This window comes from Oreochromis aureus, linkage group 2 (assembly GCF_013358895.1).
Source record: "Oreochromis aureus strain Israel breed Guangdong linkage group 2, ZZ_aureus, whole genome shotgun sequence".
NCBI lineage: Eukaryota > Metazoa > Chordata > Actinopteri > Cichliformes > Cichlidae > Oreochromis > Oreochromis aureus.
In genome coordinates this window covers 12,766,957-12,785,187 of record NC_052943.1, presented here as the reverse complement: position 1 = coordinate 12,785,187, position 18,231 = coordinate 12,766,957, and the positions used below count along the sequence as shown (strand labels likewise).

Genomic DNA, 18,231 nt, shown 5'->3' with positions numbered 1-18,231 from the left:
CACTGTGTTCAGGTATGGATGTACTGCTTCAGCTACACACTTAATTTTCAGCCAATTTCACAAAAAGTATGACAAAGTCGGAAAAACATAAAAGCGAAATAACTAAATACGAGAAACTTACACCGCCAAAACATTTCACTGACTGGGGATAGAAAGAAATAGTATTTCCTTAAATTTCTTAGTAGGCTCAGATGTCCAATAATCCTACGAAGTGAAACAAAGTGAGGTTCTGTCCATGGTGTTGAAAATGACTATCACTGTAAGATTGCATAGACAGAGAAAAGATGAAAGAGGGAAACAAAAATGATCCAAACCAACCTCTAGCGGAGAGTCTGGTTCATCCAGGATGCTCTTTTCACTCTGTATCCGCTGCATCGTTCCTGCAGAATTGGGGTCCATTATAAGCACGTTCTGACTACCAGCTCTGCCGAATTTACAGTCACTCTTTCTGGAGTCAGTCGTCCTGCACACCTCGTAATTGTACACATGTGGAAGAGTCCCTGTCCCCAAAGTGTCTGAGTAACGTGGTGGATAATATGGAATGACAGGCAGGTTGGAGTGATACAGGATGCGAGACTGTCTCCACCTGTAGATTTTGACTGATATAATAACCACTAAACACGTGATGAAGAGGAAGGAAACCACAGCCAGAGCCAAGACTAAGTAAAAAGTCAGGTTGTCATTGTACTCCTTGTCGTGGGTCAACTCAGTGAACTCCGACAACACTTCAGGGAAGCTGTCCGCCACCGCCACGTTAACAATGACTGTAGCTGAACGAGAGGGCTGCCCGTTGTCCTCCACTATAACAGTCAGTCTTTGTTTGACAGCATCTTTATCAGTGACTTGGCGGATAGTTCTGATTTCTCCATTCTGTAAGCCCACTTCAAACAGCGCCCTGTCTGTGGCTTTCTGCAGTTTATAGGAGAGCCAGGCATTCTGTCCAGAGTCCACATCAACAGCCACCACTTTAGTCACTAGATAGCCCACATCTGCTGAACGAGGCACCATTTCAGCCACCAGAGATCCACCAATCTGGACTGGGTACAGAACCTGAGGAGGGTTGTCGTTCTGGTCCTGAACTATCAGTTTCACAGTCACATTGTTACTGAGAGGAGGGGAGCCTCCATCTTGCGCCTTGACAACAAAAACCAGCTGTTTGATTTGTTCATAATCAAATAAGCGCACAGCGTGCACGATTCCGCTTTCTGCATTTACTGAAACATATTCAGAAACTGGAGCTCCACCAATATTAGTCTTCTCCAGTATATAAGATATCCGGGCGTTTTGGTTTTCATCGGGATCTTTAGCCCCGAGAGTGAGAACAGAAATGCCTGGAGAGTTATTCTCTATGATAAACGTATTGTAAACACTTTGAGAAAACACTGGAGCATTATCGTTCACGTCAGAGACCTTTAAATGAAAGGTTCTTTTTGTTGAAAGAGGAGGTATTCCTGCATCTGTCGCAACAACTGTGATGTTATATTCTGAAACGCTTTCACGATCTAATACAGTATCTGTTACCAACGTATAGTAATTTCTTAAATTAGATTTAATTTTGAAAGGCGCGTTTTGTTCTATTCTACAGTTTACTTGTCCGTTATCACCCGAGTCCAGATCTTTTACATTTATGATGCCAATAGTGGTACCAGGAGGAGAGTCCTCGGACACAGGACTAGTGAATGACATAACGTTTATGATAGGGACGTTATCATTAACATCAGTTACTTCAATTATCACTTTGCTTGAATCTGTTAAACCTCCCTGATCTCTGGCGTCGATTCGAAGTTCGTATTTTTTGTCTTTTTCATAATCAATAAAGCCTGTTATTGAAATTATACCATGTTTTTCGTCAATTGTAAACAAATCACTGAGACCACTATTGAGATCTGAAAAATAATAAGTCACAATGCTATTTGACCCGAAATCTGCGTCACTGGCATTAACAGTTGTAACGTAAGTATCTCGGGGAGAATTTTCCATGACTGTGGCTTTATACACAGATTGATTGAATACTGGAGCATTATCATTTACATCGAGAACAGTTATATCGATGTTTACTGTTCCAGATCTCTGCGGAGTCCCACCATCTACAGCTATTAGCTTTAGAGACAGATTAGGATTTGTCTCCCTGTCCAGCGGCTTCTGAAGCACCATCTCTGCGTATTTCTTCCCGTCTGCATTCGAGTTTTGTTTAAGAACAAAATTGTCATTCTCGGCCAGAAAATACTCCCTAAGTCCGTTAACACCCACGTCTGGATCTTCTGCACTGGTTAAAGAAAATCGAGCGCCAGTACTGGCTGATTCGCTGATTTCAAAATTGATACTGTTTCGTTTGAAGGTTGGCGAATGGTCGTTTATATCCGTTATTTCAACTGTGATTTGGTGTAGCTCCATAGGATTTTCTAAAATTACCTCAAAGCTGAAACTGCACGGGGTTGTGTCTCCACAAAGCTGCTCTCGGTCTATTCTCTCTTTGACGACTAAAATCCCTTTGTCTGTCTGCAGCTCGGTGTACTGGATGCTGTCGCCGGTCACGATACGGGCCCGACCCAAACGGAGCCTTTTGAGATTCAAGCCGAGGTCCTGTGCTACATTACCGATGAGCGAGCCTTTCTTCATCTCCTCTGGGATAGAATATCGAATATGTCCAGTGACCATATGAATCAGACAAAAAATGAGCAAGAAGAAATGCCAATTGCGTCCACAGCCAAAGCGCCATTTTATGCACCGGGTGTATCCTTTTAATCCACAGTCCATAGTTAAAGGCAATTGTAAATCCCTTCACTTATTCTGGGTTCTAAAGTTAATATATCACCAATGATAAACTACTGTATTCTATCTTTTAGATATAAAGAAGGAGATGTGCGTTTTCTTCGATTGTGAGCCCATATAATGAATACTATCGGCTCTTCTTGATGAGCAACGGCGGTAAGGGAGGGGATTGTGTCATAATGTTTTAGAAAAAAATGTTATATTGACCAACAGCGTCCCTTACAGTCCACAATCAGTAACACCATGCGCTTTCTTTCTTTCTTTCTTTGGCAATATCATGAGACACTTAGTACAATCAAATAAATACAAATATGTCCAAGATGTTCTGCTACAATAGGTGTTGAGGAAAATACTACCGCTACTACTACTACTACTACTTCTAATAATAATAATTATAACAAAGGTTCCCAAAAATGTATATTAAAATACTATATGAATTAAATTTAAATATGCATTATCAAAACAGAACACACTCCATGAAAACACAAAAGTACAACAGTAAAAAGAGCCGTAAAGCTAAAAGGCACGAAATTTAAGGTTGGCAAAGCCAGCTGACGGTGAAAACTCACATAAAGACGATTTTTTAATTACAAATACAAGTAATATTGGTACTAGTGTTCCAACCATCTCGAATAAGTCACTTCACATAAGTTGATTCAGGAAATACGGCACTGTGTTCAGGTATGGATGTACTGCTACAGCTACACAGTTAATTTTTCGCCAATTTCACAAAAAGTATGACAGTCGGATAAACATAAATGCGAAATAACTAAATACGAGAAACGTACACCGCCAAAACATATAACTGACTGTGGGGGTAATATTTAATTTCTCTTATTGTCACCATTCTGCTTAATGAAGACATTTTTCAAGTAAGAATATATATAGATAACAATATCAACAACTACAAAATACTAAGAGAATTTGAAACGACCGACCGAACAGAAACCGACGTTTCCACAGATTTTTAAACGCCAGAGTCCAGACCAACAATACCGGGACTCAGACAGGAAAAACAAAACAAACAAAACAAACGAAAATGAAATTAAATAGAAGTGTTGCCTTAGATGAAACTATAGATGTATAAGTCCTAATGTAATGATTATCTGATTCTGACATAATTCAGTGAATGCAAAGTCTTACGGTGACTCAGGCAGCATCGAAAGCATAAGTACTATAAAATAAGTCGGTATGAAAGAGTCGAGTAATTGAATAGACATTGGATAAGCATATGGACTCCACAAGAAAGTAAGAATGCTTTTAAGAAACACATACCTTCTTTATACTTTTGTTAATATTTTACCTTTCCAGGGTCCCTTTGAAATATCTTCATAACTATGGCAAGCGAATGGTAAGCAAGTAAAACAATGCCAGGAAACATTGCACAAACACTTTAAGTGTGATCATCAATACTCTATAAACAAAGACATTTGGATATAAAAAAAAGAAAATGGAAACTATCAGTGACTTTATAAGAGGACATTCCTTTTAAAAGTAACTATGTAAGACCTTTTACAGAAGCTTTGTAGGCCTACCTATATGCAGAGGAAAACTGAGACGCTGTCCTTGGTGCTGAGAAATGCATAAAGCTGCGAAGCTTTTCATCAGAGTAATTAGGTAAAGAACGAGAATAAATATAGAAATATCCTCTGACTGACCTGTAGAGGAGAGTCTGGTTCATCCAGGATGCTCTTTTCACTCTGTATCCGCTGCATCGTTCCTGTACAACTGGGGTCCATTATCAGCACGTTCTGACTACCAGCTCTGCCGAACTTACAGTCACTCTTTCTGGAGTCAGTCGTCCTGCACACCTCGTAATTGTACACATGTGGCAGAGTGCCTGTCCCCAAAGTGTCTGAGTAACGTGGTGGATAATATGGAATGACAGGCAGGTTGGAGTGATACAAGATGCGAGACTGTCTCCACCTGTAGATTTTGACTGATATAATAACCACTAAACACGTGATGAAGAGAAAGGAAACCACAGCCAGAGCCAAGACTAAGTAAAAAGTCAGGTTCTCATTGTACTCCTTGTCGTGGGTCAACTCAGTGAACTCCGACAACACTTCAGGGAAGCTGTCGGCCACCGCCACGTTAACAATGACTGTAACTGAACGAGAGGGCTGCCCGTTGTCCTCCACTATAACAGTCAGTCTTTGCTTGACAGCATCTTTATCCGTGACTTGGCGGATAGTTCTGATTTCTCCATTCTGTAAGCCCACTTCAAACAGGGCCCTGTCTGTGGCTTTCTGCAGTTTATAGGAGAGCCAGGCATTCTGTCCAGAGTCCACATCAACAGCCACCACTTTCGTCACCAGATAGCCCACATCTGCTGAACGAGGCACCATTTCAGCCACCAGAGAGCCACCAGTCTGGACTGGGTACAGAACCTGAGGGGGGTTGTCGTTCTGGTCCTGAACTATCAGTTTCACAGTCACATTGTTACTGAGAGGAGGGGAGCCTCCATCTTGCGCCTTGACAATAAAAACCAGCTGTTTGATTTGTTCATAATCAAATGAGCGCACAGCGTGCACGATTCCGCTTTCTGCATTTACTGAAACATATTCAGAAACTGGAGCTCCACCAATATTAGTCTTCTCCAGTATATAAGATATCCGGGCGTTTTGGTTTTCATCGGGATCTTTAGCCCCGAGAGTGAGAACAGAAATGCCTGGAGAGTTATTCTCTATGATAAACGTATTGTAAACACTTTGAGAAAACACTGGAGCATTATCGTTCACGTCAGAGACCTTTAAATGAAAGGTTCTTTTTGTTGAAAGAGGAGGTATTCCTGCATCTGTCGCAACAACTGTGATGTTATATTCTGAAACGCTTTCACGATCTAATACAGTATCTGTTACCAACGTATAGTAATTTCTTAAATTAGATTTAATTTTGAAAGGCGCGTTTTGTTCTATTCTACAGTTTACTTGTCCGTTATCACCCGAGTCCAGATCTTTTACATTTATGATGCCAATAGTGGTACCAGGAGGAGAGTCCTCGGACACGGGACTAGTGAATGACATAACACTTATGATAGGGACGTTATCATTAACATCAGTTACTTCAATTATCACTTTGCTTGAATCTGTTAAACCTCCCTGATCTTTTGCCTCGATTCGAAGTTCGTATTTTTTGTTTTTTTCATAATCAATAGAGCCTGTTATTGAAATGACACCAGTTTTTTCGTTAATTATGAATACATCATTGAGACCACTGTTGAGATCTGAAAAAATATAACTTGCAATAGCGTTTGATCCGAAATCTGCGTCACTGGCATTAACAGTGATAACGTAAGTATCTCGGGGAGAATTTTCCATGACTGTGGCTTTATATACAGATTGATTGAATACTGGAGCATTATCATTTACATCGAGAACAGTTATATCGATATTTACTGTACCGGATTTCTGCGGAGTCCCACCATCTACAGCTATTAGCTTTAGAGACACATTAGGATTTGTCTCCCTGTCCAGCGGTTTCTGAAGCACCAACTCTGCGTATTTTTTCCCGTCTGCATTCGAGTTTTGTTTAAGAACAAAATTGTCATTCTCGGCCAGAAAATACTCCCTAAGTCCGTTAACACCCACATCTGGATCTTCTGCCATCGTCAAAGGGAAACGAGCGCCAGTACTGGCTGATTCGCTGATTTCAAAATTGATACTCTTTCGTTTGAAGGTTGGCGAATGGTCGTTTATATCCGTTATTTCAACTGTGATTTGGTGTAGCTCCATAGGATTTTCTAAAATCACTTCAAAGCTGAAACTGCACGGGGTTGTGTCTCCACAGAGCTGCTCTCGGTCTATTCTCTCTTTGACGACTAAAATCCCTTTGTCTGTCTGCAGCTCGGTGTACTGGATGCTGTCGCCGGTCGCGATACGGGGCCGACCTGAATGGAGCCTTTTGAGATCCAAACCAAGGTCCTGTGCTACATTACCGATGAGCGAGCCTTTCTTCATCTCCTCTGGGATAGAGTATCGAATGTGTCCAGTGACCATATGGATCATATAAAACATGAAGAACAGAATCTGCCAATTGCCTTTGCAGGAAAAGCGCCATTTTACACACAGGGCGTAGGTTTTATATCCACAATCCATATTAAAAGAAATCGATCTTTGTATGATTCTTATTCAGGAAAAAAGAACTGAATATGCAAAGACAGCCTAATTTTTTTTTTTCATTCAGTTAAAGTAAAATGAAAGACATCTATTCTATTCCACTGCCACCTATATAATGAACGTTAACACCCTTTCTTTTGGAAGCAGGGAGAAAAGGGAGAGGATCCTGACATAATAGGTTACAAAATATGTGAGTTAACCAACAGCGTCCCTTAGAGTCCATAGTCAGTAACAACGAGTAATATAAAGCAAATTCTTCTGCAAATAATAATACTTTAAAAAAATGTATAATAAGATGAACTTAAAATGATGATTCTTATATTATTCTTAAATACAAAAATAACAAATGAGTAGAACTGCTACTGGTGCAATTATGTTGTTATTATATCTAATAAGTCAGATTATAAAGATGAAAGTATAATACATTCAAAACCTGGAAAAAGATGAGATTTTGAGTACGATTTAATAAAAAAAAAGGTAAAAGTAAGTCTGAGCAGTCAAACAGAGATATAAATACCACAAAAATGTAGAACATCAAAGTAATACAAAGGTGCAATAAAGATGTTGCTCATGGTGGTTTAAAAGAAATATAAAAATAAGTTAGAAATCAGAGAATATTATGGGGGGGAACAAAGGCAGACAGCTACACTAAGTGGCTTTTGATAAACTTTCACCAACATTTAACCTCCTAGGACATGGCGTCTATATATGTGAACATCACATTTTGGGTTGTCTAGACCACAATACTAAATTTTGCTCTACAAGGGTCTGATATTTTTATCCATACTTTGTTACAGACATACGTCTTCCTGGAACTGTTAACAGCACTTCCAGTGAGCTATATTGCTCAAAGGGGCACAATTGTTGTTTCTCATTTTGTTTTTGTACTCAGGAAAAATACTGCTGTGGTCAGACACCAAATAACGAGTTTTGCACATTACTCAGTTGTGACTTAATAGTGTTCTATCAAAATTTAAAACGAATGTCCTCGTATGTGGATATCATTTTTCTCAGAAACTACATCATGTAAAAAGATGATTCTTTGTTTTTATATTCATCAGGTCCCAATCAGCTCAAACAGCAAAGAGAAATTAAACATGCATGCCATGAATGAGTTCGGGTCATAGAAGGTTAAAGGTGCGTGCTGAGAACGGGAAAATGGAACAGAAAAGATTAGATTATCACTCACCAAAGTAGGCATTTGGGAACAGTTGCCTGACAGTTGCTTATCCACTTGTGGTACATCGTCTACAACTCCATCCACACTCACTAAACTTTGACTCATCGGTTGCATATATTTCACGTCACTCTTTCTGGAGTCAGTCGTCCTGCACACCTCGTAATTGTACACATGTGGCAGAGTCCCTGTCCCCAAAGTGTCTGAGTAACGTGGTGGATAATATGGAATGACAGGCAGGTTGGAGTGATACAGGATGCGAGACTGTCTCCACCTGTAGATTTTGACTGATATAATAACCACTAAACACGTGATGAAGAGGAAGGAAACCACAGCCAGAGCCAAGACTAAGTAAAAAGTCAGGTTGTCATTGTACTCCTTGTCGTGTGTCAACTCAGTGAACTCCGACAGAACTTCAGGGAAGCTGTCCGCCACCACCACGTTAACAATGACTGTAGCTGAACGAGAGGGCTGCCCGTTGTCCTCCACTATAACAGTCAGTCTTTGTTTGACAGCATCTTTATCAGTGACTTGGCGGATAGTTCTGATTTCTCCATTCTGTAAGCCCACTTCAAACAGCGCCCTGTCTGTGGCTTTCTGTAGTTTATAGGAGAGCCAGGCATTCTGTCCAGAGTCCACATCAACAGCCACCACTTTAGTCACCAGATAGCCCACATCTGCTGAACGTGGCACCATTTCAGCCACCAGAGAGCCACCAGTCTGGACTGGGTACAGAACCTGAGGGGGGTTGTCGTTCTGGTCTTGGATCATTATTTTCACAGTCACGTTGCTACTGAGTGGAGGAGAGCCTCCATCTTGTGCTTTAATTACTAACTCAAACTGTTTGATTTGCTCATAATCAAAGGTGCGAACCGCGCTAAGAACTCCAGTTTCAGAGTTTAAAGACACATAAGTAGAAACTGGACTCCCACTGACCTGTTTTTCCTCTAAAAGATATGAGATTCTAGCGTTTTGATTCCAATCAGAGTCCCGCGCACTCACAGTAAATATGGAAAATCCAGGAGAGTTATTCTCTGTGATATAAGGAGTATAGCTGTTTTTATCAAATAATGGTGCGTTGTCGTTGACGTCAGAGATTTTTAGATGCAATTTTGTTGAACTAGACAGAGGGGGAGACCCAAAATCGGTGGCTGTAATTGTTATGTTATATTCTGAGACGGATTCTCTGTCAAAGTGTTGATCTGAGACCAAATTGTAATAATTTGTCAGAGATGATTCGATTTTAAAGGGAAGTTTACCATCAATCGAACATTTAATTTGTCCATTTCTCTCAGAATCTGTGTCTTTTATATTCAAAATTGCAATTGTTGTACCAGGTCGGGAATCTTCTGACAGGGGACTAGAAAATGACATTACATTTATAATAGGAGCATTATCATTAACATCAATAACATCAAATATAACTTTACTTGTCCCAGTTAGTCCACCGTGATCCTTTGCCTCTACCCTCAACTCATATTTTTTGTCTTTCTCGTAGTCAATCTGACCAGACACGTAAATTGTTCCGGTGTTTTCATCAATTCTAAATATATCCCCTGCACTTTCTTTCATTTCGGATAAACCGTATGTAATGTGTCCATATGATCCACTATCTGCGTCTGTTGCATTTACTGTAATGATACTAGTGCCTGTTTTCGTGTTTTCCAAAACAGATGCTTTGTACACCGATTGATTAAAAACTGGATCGTTGTCGTTGGCGTCTAACACAGTCACATCTATATTTACTGTACCAGATCTCTGCGGTGTTCCTCCATCAACTGCGATTAATTTCAAAGAGAAATGCGGGTGTCGCTCTCTGTCTAAAGGTTTCTGGAGAACCATTTCAACATATTTTCTTCCATCTGGATTTGAATGTTGTTTTAATATAAAATTGTCGTTTGGGGACAGAATATAATTTTGCAGTGCGTTTTGGCCTACATCTAGATCCTGCGCGCTCTGCAGAGGGAAACGCACTCCAACTGCAGCTGATTCGCTTATTTCAAAACTGATGGGTTTATCTTTGTTTGGGAAGACAGGTGCGTGATCATTTATATCCAAAACCTCGACAGTTATTCTATGTAGTTCCATCGGGTTTTCCAAAATCATCTCAAAGCTGAAACTACACGGCGTTACGTCCCCACAAAGCTGCTCTCGGTCTATTCTCTCATTCACGACCAGAATCCCTTTGTCTTTCTGCAGCTCGGTGTAGTGAACGTTTTCTCCGGTCACGATACGGGCCCGCCCTGAGCGGAGCCTTTTCAGATCCAAGCCAAGATCCTGCGCCACATTACCGATAACAGAGCCTTTCTTCATCTCCTCAGGTATAGAATACCGAATCTGACCACCTACCATGTTAACCGCAAGAAGCAGCAACAGGAGCATTCCTATGTGACGTCGTACTCCAGAAAATGATTCCCATTTTGATGGGACGCGGGTTTGACGCCTTACAGTCGCCATCACTCAGACAAAAAAGAAAAAGAAAATTAAAAATAAAAAGATATATCTCCTTAGGAATTAGAAAACAAAAAAGCTCCCGGTATATCAGCGTCCAAATTACATTTAATTCAAGCCGTAAATGTAACTCTGAGAGACCTTGTTCATACGATCTATCGACAAAACACAGAGCGCCCACTTCACTGCATGATTACTGGTGGGATGAACTGAAGAGCAACGCAAGATCGAAAATATTTTACTGGCCAACAGCGTCCCTTACAGTCTAAAAGGTGGAAATCATACGAGATTTGACAAATGAATATTAAACAACTGTTATGACTGTAAGTGTGTGTGTGATGTGTGTGCGTGTTAGTGTGTGTGTGTGTGTGGGGGGGGGGGGCATGTTTAATTTCTTTTATTGTCACCATTCTGCTTAATGAAGACATTTTTCAAGTAAGAATATATATAGATAACAACAACAACAAAATAGTAGGAGAATTTGAAAGGACGACCTAACAGAAACCGCAGTTTCAACAGAATTTTTAAACGCCACACCAACACTACCGTGACTCACACAGGAAGAAAAAAACAAAAACAAACGAAAATGAAATTAAATAGAAGTGTTGCTTTAGAGGAAACTATAGATGTATAAGTCCTAATGTAATGATTATATGATTCTGACATAAGTCAGTGAATGCAAAGTCATACGGCGACTCAGACAGCATCGAAAGCATAAGCACTATAAAATAAGTCGGTATGAATGAGTCGAGTAATTGAATAGACTTTGGATGAGCATATGGACTCCACAAGAAAGTAAGAATGCTTTTAAGAAACACATACCTTCTTTCTACTTTGTGTTAATATTTTACCTTTCCAGGGTCCCCTTGAAATATCTTGATAACTATGGCAAGCGAATGGTAAGCAAGTAAAACACTGCCAGGAAACATTGCACAAACACTTGGAGTGTGATCATCAATACTCTATAAACAAAGACTTTGGATATAAAAAACAACTGGAAACTATTAGGGACTTTATAAGAGGACATTCCTTTAAAAATTAACTATGTAAGACCTTTTACAGAAGCTTTATACGCCTACCTATATGCAGAGGAAAACTGGGACGCTGTCCTTGGTGCTGAGAAATGTGTAATGCTGCCAAGCTTTTCATCAGAGTAATTAAATAAAGAACGAGAAGAAATATAGAAATATCCTTTGACTGACCTCTAGAGGAGAGTCTGGTTCATCCAGGATGCTCTTTTCACTCTGTATCCGCTGCATCGTTCCTGTAGAGCTGGGGTCCATTATCAGCACGTTCTGACTACCAGCTCTGCCGAACTTACAGTCACTCTTTCTGGAGTCAGTCGTCCTGCACACCTCGTAATTGTACACATGTGGCAGAGTCCCTGTCCCCAAAGTGTCTGAGTAACGTGGTGGATAATATGGAATGACAGGCAGGCTGGAGTGATACAAGATGCGAGACTGTCTCCACCTGTAGATTTTGACTGATATAATAACCACTAAACACGTGATGAAGAGGAAGGAAACCACAGCCAGAGCCAAGACTAAGTAAAAAGTCAGGTTGTCATTGTACTCCTTGTCGTGTGTCAACTCAGTGAACTCCGACAGCACTTCAGGGAAGCTGTCTGCCACCGCCACGTTAACAATGACTGTAGCTGAACGAGAGGGCTGTCCATTGTCCTCCACTATAACAGTCAGTCTTTGTTTGACAGCATCTTTATCAGTGACTTGGCGGATAGTTCTGATTTCTCCATTCTGTAAGCCCACTTCAAACAGGGCCCTGTCTGTGGCTTTCTGCAGTTTATAGGAGAGCCAGGCATTCTGTCCAGAGTCCACATCAACAGCCACCACTTTAGTCACCAGATAGCCCACATCTGCTGAACGTGGCACCATTTCAGCCACCAGAGAGCCACCAGTCTGGACTGGGTACAGAACCTGAGGGGGGTTGTCGTTCTGGTCTTGGATCATTATTTTCACAGTCACGTTGCTACTGAGTGGAGGAGAGCCTCCATCTTGTGCTTTAATTACTAACTCAAACTGTTTGATTTGCTCATAATCAAAGGTGCGAACCGCGCTAAGAACTCCAGTTTCAGAGTTTAAAGACACATAAGTAGAAACTGGACTCCCACTGATCTGTTTTTCCTCTAAAAGATATGAGATTCTAGCGTTTTGATTCCAATCAGAGTCCCGCGCACTCACAGTAAATATGGAAAATCCAGGAGAGTTATTCTCTGTGATATAAGCAGTATAGCTGTTTTTATCAAATAATGGTGCGTTGTCGTTGACGTCAGAGATTTTTAGATGCAATTTTGTTGAACTAGACAGAGGGGGAGACCCAAAATCGGTGGCTGTAATTGTTATGTTATATTCTGAGACGGATTCTCTGTCAAAGTGTTGATCTGAGACCAAATTGTAATAATTTGTCAGAGATGATTCGATTTTAAAGGGAAGTTTACCATCAATCGAACATTTAATTTGCCCATTTCTCTCAGAATCTGTGTCTTTTATATTCAAGATTGCAATAGTTGTCCCGGGAGTTGCATCCTCTGACAGGGGACTAGAAAATGACATTACATTTATAATAGGAGCATTATCATTAACATCAATAACATCAAATATAACTTTACTTGTCCCAGTTAGTCCACCATGATCCTTTGCCTCTACCCTCAACTCGTATTTTCGGTATTTTTCATAATCTATCTGACCAGACACGTAAATTGTTCCAGTGTTTTCATCAATCGTAAATATTTCTGCTACACTTTCTTTCATTTTGGACAAACCGTATGTAATGTGTCCATATAATCCACTGTCTGCGTCTGTGGCATTTACTGTAATGATACTAGTCCCTGTTTTTGTGTTTTCCAAAACAGACGCTTTGTACACTGATTGATTAAAAACTGGAATATTGTCGTTGGCGTCTAACACAGTCACATCTATATTTACTGTACCAGATCTCTGCGGTGTTCCTCCATCAATTGCGATTAATTTCAAAGAGAAATGCGGGTGTCGCTCTCTGTCTAAAGGTTTCTGGAGCACCATTTCAACATATTTACCACCATCTGGATTTGAATGTTGTTTTAATATAAAATTGTCGTTTGGGGACAGAATATAATTTTGCAGAGCGCTTTGGCCTACATCTAGATCCTCCGCGCTCTGGAGAGGAAAACGCACTCCAACTGCAGCTGATTCGCTTATTTCAAAACTGATGGGTTTATCTTTGTTTGGGAAGACAGGTGCGTGATCATTTATATCCAAAACCTCGACAGTTATTCTGTGTAGTTCCATCGGGTTTTCCAAAATCATTTCGAAGCTGAAACTACACGGCGTTACGTCCCCACAAAGCTGCTCTCGATCTATTCTCTCATTCACGACCAGAATCCCTTTGTCTTTCTGCAGCTCGGTGTAGTGAACGTTTTCTCCGGTTACGATACGGGCCCGCCCTGAGCGGAGCCTTTTCAGATCCAAGCCAAGATCCTGCGCCACATTACCGATAACAGAGCCTTTCTTCATCTCCTCAGGTATAGAATACCGAATCTGACCACCTACCATGTTAACCGCAAGAAGCAGCAACAGAAGCGATCGTATGCGACGTCGTACTCCACAAAATGATCGCCATCCTGGTGACATGTAAGGTAGACATCTTACAGGCGCCATTACTCAGACAAAAAAGACACAAAGAAAGAAAGATTTGTCTCTTTAGGCAGTAACAAAAAGACCCTAGTATACCAGCAGCTGGTTGGCCTATAAAATTGTTCTCAAGCGTTAAATGGAAATCTGTGAGACTTCGTTCACATGAACCCTCGGCAAAACACAGATAGCCTTCCTCACCGTGTGATCTCTGAGAGGATGGACTGAATGACAACATAACAGAGAAAATATTTCAGCGGCCAACAGCGTCCCTTAGAGTCTAAAAGGTAGAAATCACACGAGACTTGAATCTTTGTGACAACGATCTAAGCCGTGGGGATCAATATGAAATTACTTTTATTAATAAAATAATTTTTCACTGAAGAGTGTATACAACTAATAGTGAGTGGAAAAGTTAAATTGAGAACGATCTACCGCAAACAAGAGAAGTTTCAATTACATTATCTACCAGCAGAACAACAGTGCCGAGAACCAGGGGAACAAAATCACTCGAATAGAACTCCTACTCTCAGAAAAGAAATATCATGATAACTGGAAACTAAAATAATTCCCTGGCTTTAAAATCTTAGAAAGAGTAAATAACAATATCAGCATAATTAAACAGATTAAGATGTCGAGATGAGTGATAGAAAATATAATTTTTTTTTGTTTCTTTGCAGGCTTCAGGAAAATAACGTTGCTCTTCAGAAATACGTGGCTGACTTATTTCTGCTTCTTTTTAGTATTTTACTTTGACAATGTCTTCTTTATCGTCTTATGAGGATGCAATAAGCAAGCACAAAACATTGCACAAACACCTGGAGTATGATCAATAATCTTTTACCCAACAAAGCTTCTGTTTATGAAATACTGGAAACTATTAGGGACTTTTAGGGAGAACTTTCTTTTAAAAATTAACTATGTAAGAACTTTTAGAGAAGCTTTAAAGGCCTACCTATATGCAGAGGAAAACTGAGACGCTGTCCTTGGTGCTGAGAAATGTGTAATGCTGCGAAGCTTTTCATCAGAGCAATCAAACAAAGAAGGAGAATAAATACACAAATATCCTTTGACTGACCTCTAGAGGAGAGTCTGGTTCATCCAGGATGCTCTTTTCACTCTGTATCCGCTGCATCGTTCCTGTACAACTGGGGTCCATTATCAGCACGTTCTGACTACCAGCTCTGCCGAACTTACAGTCACTCTTTCTGGAGTCAGTCGTCCTGCACACTTCGTAATTGTACACATGGGGGAGAGTCCCTGTCCCCAAAGTGTCTGAGTAACGTGGTGGATAATATGGAATGACAGGCAGGTTGGAGTGGTACAGGATGCGAGACTGTCTCCACCTGTAGATTTTGACTGATATAATAACCACTAAACACGTGATGAAGAGGAAGGAAACCACAGCCAGAGCCAAGACTAAGTAAAAAGTCAGGTTGTCATTGTACTCCTTGTCGTGTGTCAATTCAGTGAACTCCGACAGAACTTCAGGGAAGCTGTCCGCCACCGCCACGTTAACAATGACTGTAGCTGAACGAGAGGGCTGCCCGTTGTCCTCCACTATAACTGTCAGTCTTTGTTTGACAGCATCTTTATCCGTGACTTGGCGGATAGTTCTGATTTCTCCATTCTGTAAGCCCACTTCAAACAGCGCCCTGTCTGTGGCTTTCTGCAGTTTATAGGAGAGCCAGGCATTCTGTCCAGAGTCCACATCAACAGCCACCACTTTAGTCACCAGATAGCCCATATCTGCTGAACGAGGAACCATTTCAGCCACCAGAGAGCCACCAGTTTGGACTGGGTACAGAACCTGAGGGGGGTTGTCGTTCTGGTCTTGGATTATCATTTTCACAGTCACGTTGCTGCTAAGTGGAGGAGAGCCTCCATCTTGTGCTTTAATTACTAACGCAATGTGTTTGATTTGCTCATAATCAAAGGAGCGAACCGCACTAAGAACTCCAGTTTCAGAGTTTAAAGACACATAAGTAGAAACTGGACTCCCACTGACCTGTTGTTCCTCTAAAAGATATGAGATCCTAGCGTTTTGATTCCAATCAGAGTCCCGCGCACTCACAGTAAATATGGAAAATCCAGGAGAGTTATTCTCTGTGATATAAGCAGTATAGCTGTTTTTATCAAATAATGGTGCGTTGTCGTTGACGTCAGAGATTTTTAGATGCAATTTTGTTGAACTAGACAGAGGGGGAGACCCAAAATCGGTGGCTGTAATTGTTATGTTATATTCTGAGATGGATTCTCTGTCAAAGTGTTGATCTGAGACCAAATTGTAATAGTTGGTCAGAGATGTTTCAATTTTAAAGGGAAGTTTACCATCAATCGAACATTTAATTTGTCCATTTCTCTCAGAATCTGCGTCTTTTATATTTAAAACGGCTATGGTTGTACCAGGTCGGGCATCCTCTGACAGGGGACTAGAAAATGACATTACATTTATAATAGGAGCATTATCATTAACATCAATAACATCAAATATAACTTTACTTGTCCCAGTTAATCCACCATGATCCTTTGCCTCTACCCTCAACTCGTATTTTTTGTCTTTCTCGTAGTCAATCTGACCAGACACGTAAATTGTTCCGGTGTTTTCATCAATTCTAAAAATATCCGCTGCACTTTCTTTCATTTCGGACAAACCGTATGTAATTTGTCCATTTGATCCACTATCTGCGTCTGTGGCATTTACTGTAATGATACTAGTCTCTGTTTTTGTATTTTCCAAAACAGATGCTTTGTACACCGATTGATTAAAAACTGGATCGTTGTCGTTGGCGTCTAACACAGTCACATCTATATTTACTGTACCAGATCTCTGCGGTGTTCCTCCATCAACTGCGATTAATTTCAAAGAGAAATGCGGGTGTCGCTCTCTGTCTAAAGGTTTCTGGAGAACCATTTCAACATATTTTCTTCCATCTGGATTTGAATGTTGTTTCAATATAAAATTGTCGTTTGGGGACAGAATATAATTTTGCAGTGCGTTTTGGCCTACATCTAGATCCTGCGCGCTCTGCAGAGGGAAACGCACTCCAACTGCAGCTGATTCGCTTATTTCAAAACTGATGGGTTTATCTTTGTTTGGGAAGACAGGTGCGTGATCATTTATATCCAAAACCTCGACAGTTATTCTATGTAGTTCAATCGGATTTTCTAAAATCATCTCAAAGCTGAAACTACACGGCGTTACGTCCCCACAAAGCTGCTCTCGATCTATTCTCTCATTCACGACCAGAATCCCTTTGTCTTTCTGCAGCTCGGTGTAGTGAACGTTTTCTCCGGTTACGATACGGGCCCGCCCTGAGCGGAGCCTTTTCAGATCCAAGCCAAGATCCTGCGCCACATTACCGATAACAGAGCCTTTCTTCATCTCCTCAGGTATAGAATACCGAATTTGACCACCTACCATGTTAACCGCAAGAAGCAGCAACAGAAGCATTCCTATGTGACGTCGTACTCCACAAAGTGATCGCCATTGGGATACGCAACTCAGGCATCTTAAAGTCGCCATCACTCAGACAGAAAAAAAAAAAAATATATGGAACGAACGATTTTTCCGTTCAGGCAGTTTAAATGTCCTAGTCTATCATCCCCGAAGCTACATTTACAATTTTCTTCAAGCTTTATATAGAAGGTTGTGAGTCCGCGTTCAAACGAAATCTTGAAAAAACACAATGAGCTTCCCTCAGTGTATGATCACTGAGGGGATGGACTGGATAACAACGAAAGACGGAAAATATTTAACTGGCCAACAGCGTCCCTTAGAGTATAAAACGTGGAAGTCATATGATTCCTGAATTTCAGAAGCAACACCCCAACCCCAACATCAACATATTTTATCTTGCGTGGAGATCAATATGAAATGATATCAAAACACCATACTACCTTCTCAATAAAATATTTTCACTTCAGCATGTATGTCGTAACGAATTTTGTGAGGAAATACAGTTAAAATGGACCCACTAGAATAATGAGAGATTATCATTCAAGTAATTTCTAAACCCAGTAAACAGAAGCAACCGTTGCAACAAAAATAAAATAAAAAATAAAAACCAAGGGAAAAAAAGAAAGA

At 40.5% G+C, this 18,231-nt stretch overlaps 5 protein-coding genes across 17 annotated transcripts in view; all 5 read right to left on the bottom strand.

Moving 5' to 3' along the window:
* LOC116335353 (protocadherin gamma-C5-like) overlaps positions 1-18,231 on the bottom strand; it is a 281,881-nt gene that overhangs the window by 156,310 nt on the left and 107,340 nt on the right. Inside the window, exon 1 of one of the 13 annotated variants that reach the window (XM_039618209.1) lies at positions 319-2,858. The exons of the other annotated variants lie outside the window; for them this stretch is intronic. Coding sequence (XP_039474143.1) covers positions 319-2,757 — 2,439 coding nt within the window. The 5' untranslated portion in view covers positions 2,758-2,858. Of the gene's footprint in view, positions 1-318; positions 2,859-18,231 lie in introns of those variants that run through there. 13 annotated transcript variants of the gene reach the window in all.
* LOC116336096 (protocadherin gamma-A10-like) lies at positions 4,166-6,968 on the bottom strand. The gene is made up of 2 exons (XM_039622529.1): positions 4,431-6,968; positions 4,166-4,186 (listed from the first exon to the last, which is right to left on the bottom strand). The coding sequence occupies exons 1-2, from the start codon at positions 6,867-6,869 to the stop codon at positions 4,166-4,168; spliced, it is 2,460 nt and encodes an 819-aa protein (XP_039478463.1). The 5' UTR covers positions 6,870-6,968.
* On the bottom strand, positions 7,317-10,649 carry LOC120443597 (protocadherin beta-16-like). Its single transcript, XM_039622522.1, has 2 exons — positions 8,036-10,649; positions 7,317-7,323 (listed from the first exon to the last, which is right to left on the bottom strand). Exons 1-2 carry the CDS (start codon positions 10,522-10,524, stop codon positions 7,317-7,319), a joined length of 2,496 nt encoding a protein of 831 aa, XP_039478456.1. The 5' UTR covers positions 10,525-10,649.
* On the bottom strand, positions 10,701-14,324 carry LOC116336025 (protocadherin beta-16-like). Its single transcript, XM_039622512.1, has 2 exons — positions 11,721-14,324; positions 10,701-10,727 (listed from the first exon to the last, which is right to left on the bottom strand). Exons 1-2 carry the CDS (start codon positions 14,169-14,171, stop codon positions 10,701-10,703), a joined length of 2,478 nt encoding a protein of 825 aa, XP_039478446.1. The 5' UTR covers positions 14,172-14,324.
* LOC116336095 (protocadherin gamma-A3-like) lies at positions 14,342-17,745 on the bottom strand. Its single transcript, XM_031759882.2, has 2 exons — positions 15,223-17,745; positions 14,342-14,368 (listed from the first exon to the last, which is right to left on the bottom strand). The coding sequence occupies exons 1-2, from the start codon at positions 17,668-17,670 to the stop codon at positions 14,342-14,344; spliced, it is 2,475 nt and encodes an 824-aa protein (XP_031615742.2). The 5' UTR covers positions 17,671-17,745.